Raw genomic sequence first — 7,629 nt, 5'->3', positions numbered from 1 at the left:
GGTGCCAGACTTGGGTGGGCTTTGGGGCAGTCTCTTTCTGACCAAGGATCTCATCAATGCAATCTCAAGGAGCCATCGGTGGTCAGGAATGATCACCAGGGGTAAGCAATCCCTGGCACAGGTGCCAAAAGTGGCACGTGAGCTGATTTTCATCAGCATACAAGGCAGGAGCTCAGCCCCACCCCATCCTCCCCCATGCATCTGGGGCTTGCTCAAAACCATGCTGCCTGTGGATTAACAAAAGACCAGCTACTGCTACCAACCACCACCTAAATGTTAAATCTCTGCATCTTATTTATTAATAAAACTGTTGTAAGTAGGATTCTTAGTGCCTTTAAAAAGTGTCACCTGTATTCGTACTGTACATAGAGGTCAACAGGTCACATTTCGGACTCTGCCTTGGAAAGGTTGCTGACCCTTATGTACAGCCTGTGTAATGTGCACACTCAGTGGCAAGAACTTGGGCAATTAGGAATGTCAACCCCCTTTAGGTCTAGGTGGCAGCTGAGTGGTGGGGCTTCAGAATCTCAGTTTTAGTCTTTGGCACCTAAAGTGGCACTTAAGCATACAAATCTAGCCATAGTGCTTTTTGAAAATGTGATTTAGGAGCTAAGTCAGTCATGTGATTTAGGACCTAAGTCAGATATCGTAATGCCAAATGAAGCAATGCCTAAATCCCTTTAAAAAGCTGGGCCTTCAATGACCTCATTGAGTTGGCAATACAATATTTATTGCAATTTAATATCAGGTGAGATGTAACACTATTAATCCCATGGGAAGTTTGAAACAAGTCTCAGGGGCGGAATAATTGGTTTTACTCCAGAAAAGCAAAAGAAACAAACAAAATTAAATCCATCCAACCTGAACACTCAAATATCATACTGAAATACTCATGATAGAAATAACAGAATAAATTGGAATGATACTTCAGACATTTAAAATATAAACCCCCCAGCCTCGGTCTTATCTCTCCTGTAGTGTAGTTGCGCTGATTCCCAATCTTTAAATGTAGACAAGGACATGCCTGAAGCCAGGATAAACCCTGATTACCTCAGGTGGTCCAGTTCTCAGTTTGCCTTTATCAACAATCAGAGTTTAGAATCAATGCAGCTATTCTGGTAACTGACTGATAAATCAGGGCTGTTCCCGAGAGTGCACACAGAGCTAGTGAAGCTACTGCAATCACTGGGTATAAAGATACTTACAGTGATGTAGTTTATTTCCACAAATTTACTAAACCACTGCCCTCTTGGTTTTATTTATGAAGTGGAAGGGTCCTACTGAAATGAAAGCATGGATTGTCTGCTTACCATTCCTGATTGCCTATTTTATTTAGGGGCATACATGCTGTGAAGAGAGAGACTTGCTTATATGCCTTTTTTGTAGGCTCCAATTTCACAATTTTTTGTCTTTGAAGCTTTGTACAATTGATGCCTGTAAGGTACCAGATCCACAGACTATAGAGAGGATGAAAGGCATCAATAACTGTCAAAGGTGAGAGCTACTTGCTAAAAGGCTGGACTGCAGTATGAATCAGTAGGGATGAAAGCACTGGAGAACCAGTAGTGCATGAGAAGAACCTGGAGCAAAGATAGTTTACCAGAGATAGTGATAAGGTGGTCATGTAACTATGCAAAGGGAAGACATATTCTTAGGCTATGTCTAAACTACAGTGATCTGTTGACAGAAGTTACTGTCAGAAGCTATCTTATGACAAAACCTCTGTTGACATATTGTGGCTATGCACAAAAGCAGATCACTCCGTTGATCCACTCTGTTCAGAGTGGCAAGATAGCCTGGTTGCTCTCTGGACAGAATGACCAACCAGAAGCACAGCCCCGGTGACCTGGAAGCCCTGTCTGTCAACAGAGGGCTCCCCCTAGTGCCCACACAGCTTCGAGAAAGTGTTCTGCCTCATGGGGGAGAGGCAGAAGGCTGTTGACAAAAGTGCTGGGTTCCGTCAACGGTAACGCTTTTTCGGGGGAAGGCTCAGCAAGTTTTGTCAAAACTCTCTAGTGTAGACGTAGCCTTTGGGAATTAATCATATTAGTTACATTCAAACCCAAATGGCGCATAACCTTGAGCTATATGTAAACGCTGATTTGTGTTTACATAGGTCAATATGGACTGTGACAAAAGACCAATAGACTGTTCAGTTTTAATGTGATATGCTCAAAATGTAAGTAAGTGAAAGAAAATCCCATTCCTTCCGTCAGTAAGTAATGAATTGGTTACAGATAATTTTCTGGACCATTGCTGAGTTGATGCCAGTGCTCCTCTTGTGATGAAAAAGTGTGATGTTGGCGCCTCCAGTCCCCGGCTTAGCACTGACTTAGATGTAGTTCTAGAGGGATCTGTGTTAAATGTCACTAATATCTGCTTACACACACTCCAGTCATTCCAGAGCAATATGTACTGTATTTTCAGTGGATGAATAGGATATATGTTCAGTTTAATCTCACTGCACAACAAGCTGCATGCATAAATCTCAGTATATAATATGCCTCCACAGTTCTGTAGCAATTCTCTCCTCTGCTCTATGTGTTTCAGGATTTGATTCTATTTTCACACAAGCTGAAACACTGATGTGTTTCTATTAGCTTCAAGAGAATTACTCCTAATCGACTGCAGAGTGAGATCAGAATTGGTTCTTCGGGCTTTACGTAAAGGCCAGTATTACTGCCACCTCTTCAGAAGATTTCTCAAAGCAAATAGGCATTTATCATCAAAACAAAAATATGTGTCAAGGGTAAAATAAAAGGTTACTTAAGCAATATGCTATAACTGGTACAAGGGGGAAGGGGACAGAGCTGTCCAAAGCCTGGAGAGGGAGAATGAAAAATGTGAACTTCACAAGGAAGACAAGGGGAAGCCAGTACAGAGATTCCCAGAGCGGATAGACATGGAGTCTGGTTTTTCTTTGCCCTTCACCTTCTACAACAGTTCATATTTGTACAGCATGAGCGCAAAATGTCACCAGTGCAGAATTATAACATTTCACCAGCACTTTGCACCGCTGTAGGTTATTGTGCAGGGCAAGGGAGAGTCAGGCCCTTCTGTCTAAGTGGTGGGAGAGGAAGATGAGAACTGAGAAAGACAGGCTGGATTAGAGAGGAAGGTTGGGGCTAGGGAAGTTGAATTGGGAGAGGGGACAATAAAATGCAACTCTACAGCAGTGGTTCTCAACATTTCCAGACAACTGTACTCCTTTTAGGATGCTTGTTTGTCTTGAATATCTCAAGTTGCACCTCACTTAACAACTACTTTTATCAGATACAGAAGTGCAACAGTACAGGCCATGTCTACATGTGCCCCTCCCTTTCAGAAGGGGCATGTTAACGAGGCACTTCAGAACAGGTTAATAAGGTGCTGACATGAATATTCAGCACCTCATTAGCATAATGACAGCCAGTTGTGCTTCGAAAGTGCTGCTTTTGAAACTCAGACTGACTGTATAGACACAGGCACTTTGAAATAAACACCACACTTCAAAATTCCCTTATTCCCAATTCATTTGGGAAATAAGGGAATTTCAAAGTGTGGTGCTTATTTTGAAGCGCCCATGTCAATACAGCCACTCTGCGTTTCAGAAGAAGCACTGGCTGTCATTCCCAGTTTCCGAAAGGGAGGGGCATGTGTATACACAGCCACACGGTTATAGCAAAATGGTTACTTTCTCCTTTTTTACTTTATAATTATAAAGTAAATCATTACTCCCTGCCCAGGCTGAAAAGCGCTGCTATAGAGAGCAGTAGAGAACAAGCCATTGTATGGCATTTTAGTTTGCACTGCCTTTGCTAGCACTTTTCATGTAGCCTGTTGTCAAATGAGGAATTGACATACTCCTGGTTGAGAGCCACTGCTCTCGAGGTTCAACTCTCTGAATGACTGACTGGCTGTCTCAGTGACAAAAGTATAATGAGCTGCTCTGTGTGAAACAGCAGTGGCAAACTGGATTATGTTCCAAAACTGAGCATGAGCTGAGCTGTTATGTTTCACTGCTTTGACAATTCTTTAAGTTCTTTGCCCTTTACAAAGTTCATTGGTGTGTCTTTCTGCTTTGAACAATTTTAAAATGACAGTCACAGCTGTACCTCATGGCAAACCTGGGCTTGAAAGAAGAGTGAGACAGGAGTAATATTTTAAGACTTTTTCTCACCCACTAGCAAGCTGTGAGGGTGGTACGTTCATAGTCTCGGGCATTGCTAAGTGTGGCTTCCTGGTAGGTCAGGTGCAGTTAACATATGAAGTACTTTGGGCCTGAATTTCATTCACATCACTGTGGCAGTGCTACACCTAATGTAAGGGTCCTTTGTACCACCAAAGTTCTTGAGAGGAAGGATGATCATATGGTTAGAACACTAGCCAAGAATTTGGTAGACCTGGTTCAATTCTCTGCTTTGCCAGACCTCCAGAATGACCTCAGGCAAATCCCTTAGCTTATTCGTACTTCTATTCCCCAACTGGACAATGGAGACAATCATAGCACTGCCCTGCCCCACAAAGAAGTTGTGGGGATAACTACTTTAGTGGGGCTGAGCTATTTATATTCAGTATGAGGGCCATCAGAATCAGGTTCCTGGCCTGGAGATCTTTGGGACAGGAACCAATCTGTTATGTGTTTGTACAGTGCCTACTGCATGGCACCCGGAGCCCCTTGGTGCTACAGCAGTGCAGCAAAGAATAAGTAGGGTGGACATACAGATCAGATGTTCACTGAGAGATTAAAGTCTTATGACCAGCAGCTCTAACTGGCCACTTTCATATGTGGAAAGAGACTCTTAGGCATATGTCCTAGCTGAGGTTGAATCAAAAGGAACAGTTAAGAGACAGCCATGGAACCAGACTCCTTCTCCAGGTTCAGGCTGCTTTGCCCTGCACCACCACATAAAACAACCCTACAGCTGATGTAAACAGCACAGGAAGGATCATCCCCATGTGAGGGAATCCTGCACCTTGGTGATTCTCATGCCATCCACTCCCCTGAAGTTGGAGGAAAAGGTGTGTGGCTTAGGCATCCCAGCACTTTGGTGCCATAGCAGTCTCTTAGGGACATTGGTAGCCAAAATAATTCATAGCAGCATTTGGACTAGTCTAACAGATTCCAGGAGAACTTCCAGGCAGCCAGCCCAGATTCAGAGAAACACAAAGGTAAGGCTTCCAGGGCCCACCCCTTTCCGGGCCAGGCTGTAGGCTCCTTGGCTACAGCTTAACATCTGGGCTGTGAAATCAGGGGACTTTCCTGTGTCAGAAACTAATAAACAAACGAAACCACCATTTTTCTTTAATACTAACAAGCTTTCCCTGTTTGAATTTGTTTAAGGCAAGGATAAGTGACGGTCCTCAGACGTGACGCTCAATATGGCACATGGCCAGCTACCCAATAACACTTTGAAGAACATATCGACTCCTGTGTTCACTGGCCTGGACCTCCTCTTTGACCTGAAGCCCCTCTTCATTCCCCTTTATGCCACTTTGGTGGCTGTGGCTTGCACAGGCAACTTGCTCCTCATTATCCTTATTGCTGTCACCAAGAAACTTCACAGCACCACTAACTTCCTTATTGGAAACCTGGCTGCAGCTGACCTGATCATGTGCATTTTCTGCGTCCCACTGACTGCATCCTATGCCTTTGAGACCCGGGGCTGGCTCTTTGGTGTGTTTATGTGTTACTTTGTCACCTTGATGCAGACTGCCACTGTATTTGTGGCCGTACTGTCTCTCACAGCTATTGCAGTGGACCGATATATTGTTGTAGCTTACCCCATTCGTAAAAGGCTAAGCCGCAAGTCCTGTATCTATGCAGTGGCCTTCATTTGGGTACTCTCCATTGTGGTTTCTGTGCCTACATCCATGCACACCCATTATCTGGATCTCAACAAGATTGGCCACGACATGTTCATCTGTGAAGAATTCTGGAAGCACCAAGAGAGAGAGAGGCTACTGTACTCCTGCTCGATGCTCCTTTTGTCCTACATGCTCCCACTTTCTGCCGTGTCCATCTCCTACTGTGCCATTTCTTATCACCTCAGGAAGAGGAATGTCCCAGGAGCTGCCTACCATAATCAAGAGAAATGGACCAATAAAAAGCGAAAGACCTTCCGAGTTCTCATTATTTCCGTCATGTGCTTTGCTATCTGCTGGCTACCTCTGCAGGTGGTGAACCTCATCAGAGATTTAGACGAGGAATTTACCATCTTAGATAAGAAGTATGTGAATGTCATTCAGGTGTCATGTCACTTGATCGCCATGAGCTCAGCCTGTTATAACCCTTTCATCTATGCCTCCCTCCATGACAAATTCCGGTTTCATGTTAGTAACTATTTTGGCCATCACAAGAAGATGTCCAGCATCACGTCCCGCAAGGCCTCACGACTCAACACCTGCTCAACCCTGGCAGACATTCCCATGTGCAACAGTGATAAGCTAACCGTGCAAGGCTGGTTCTCTTTTAACTAAAATACAGGAAGAAATCAAATGAGCAGAGGTGGTGTGCCCCTTGGTTCTAGGCTTATAGTGGACACAGGCACCTGTGCTGCAAGTTACATAACACTGATATCTGGTCATTTCAAGAAAACGTCAACATCTGAAAACTTAAGAGTAGTGCAAGGGAAACAGACAGAGAGGGGTTTATGTCTGAAAGGACAGAAACAGCTTATCTGAGCAAATGAAGTGTATTCCGCTCTCTGTGAAAACAAGCAACTTCAACAACAAAAATGGCAGTCCTGTAAGTTTAAGTTCATTCTGTACAATTTTTAGTCATTAACATTTTCCTCATTTTGTATACTGTAATGCTATGGGAGGAGCAGGCATTTCCTCTCAACTTAATTCAACTCAAAGGTAAAAAGTCTTTACATATGAAACCACAACCATTTGTTCTGTCGCAACAGATCAGTAAATATAAGCTTAACTATTTTATTATAAACACCACAGTTTTCAGACACGGCCAGCAAATATGCATGCTTAGTATTCTACTTGTTTTCCAGTGCCTACAGGGGCACAAAAAGTCAAGTGTGGATCAGTAAATTGTATTTTGATGTAAAAATTGGGGACTGGGCATCTGAGAGCTGTATTTGGTTGCACAGATCAGTTTGGCACATTCAAACACTTCAAGAGCAAAAGGCATATACAGACCGGTGCCAAAATGGGAACGTCCACACATTTTGGAGCCAGTTTGACACAGATTCCAATGCTAGCATGTGGACTTTGCGACAATTTCTGTCAAATGGTGCATTGCCTAACTTGCTTATGATTATTATGCAGATTTCTATGGCACTGTCAGCCACCAAAGCTTAGTCGTGGGGCTCAAGACAGTGCTCAGGCTGTCAGTCAGCAAAGGCTTAGTCCTGGGACTCAGGACTGTGCTTGGGCCTCGCTAGGTCCACACCCTCATCTTGGGTGGGGCAATAAACAAATGATGGTTCAGTGTAGAACCAGTAGGACCAGGCCCTGTTTTAGGGCAGGGCAACAAACAGTTCAGCATAGAGTCACTAGGCCCAAGCCCTGGTTCAAGTCAGGACAACAAACAAACAACAGTTTGGGCTAAAGTCACTAGGCCCAGACCCTGATTCAGGGTGGTGCAACACACAACAGTTCAGGGTAGGGTTCTCACAAGGCGGACGGCCGGCA

At 44.0% G+C, this 7,629-nt stretch overlaps 1 protein-coding gene across 1 annotated transcript; it reads left to right on the top strand.

The window, feature by feature from the left end:
- Positions 1-5,361: 5,361 nt before the first annotated feature.
- LOC142015366 (prolactin-releasing peptide receptor-like) lies at positions 5,362-6,459 on the top strand. The gene has a single exon (XM_074998847.1). It carries the CDS (start codon positions 5,362-5,364, stop codon positions 6,457-6,459), a length of 1,098 nt encoding a protein of 365 aa, XP_074854948.1.
- The last annotated feature ends 1,170 nt before the right edge of the window (positions 6,460-7,629 follow it).

This window comes from Carettochelys insculpta, chromosome 6, assembly GCF_033958435.1.
Source record: "Carettochelys insculpta isolate YL-2023 chromosome 6, ASM3395843v1, whole genome shotgun sequence".
Taxonomy (NCBI): domain Eukaryota; kingdom Metazoa; phylum Chordata; order Testudines; family Carettochelyidae; genus Carettochelys; species Carettochelys insculpta.
Note: the sequence above shows the minus strand (reverse complement) of the source record. Positions and strands in the feature narration are given on the sequence as shown.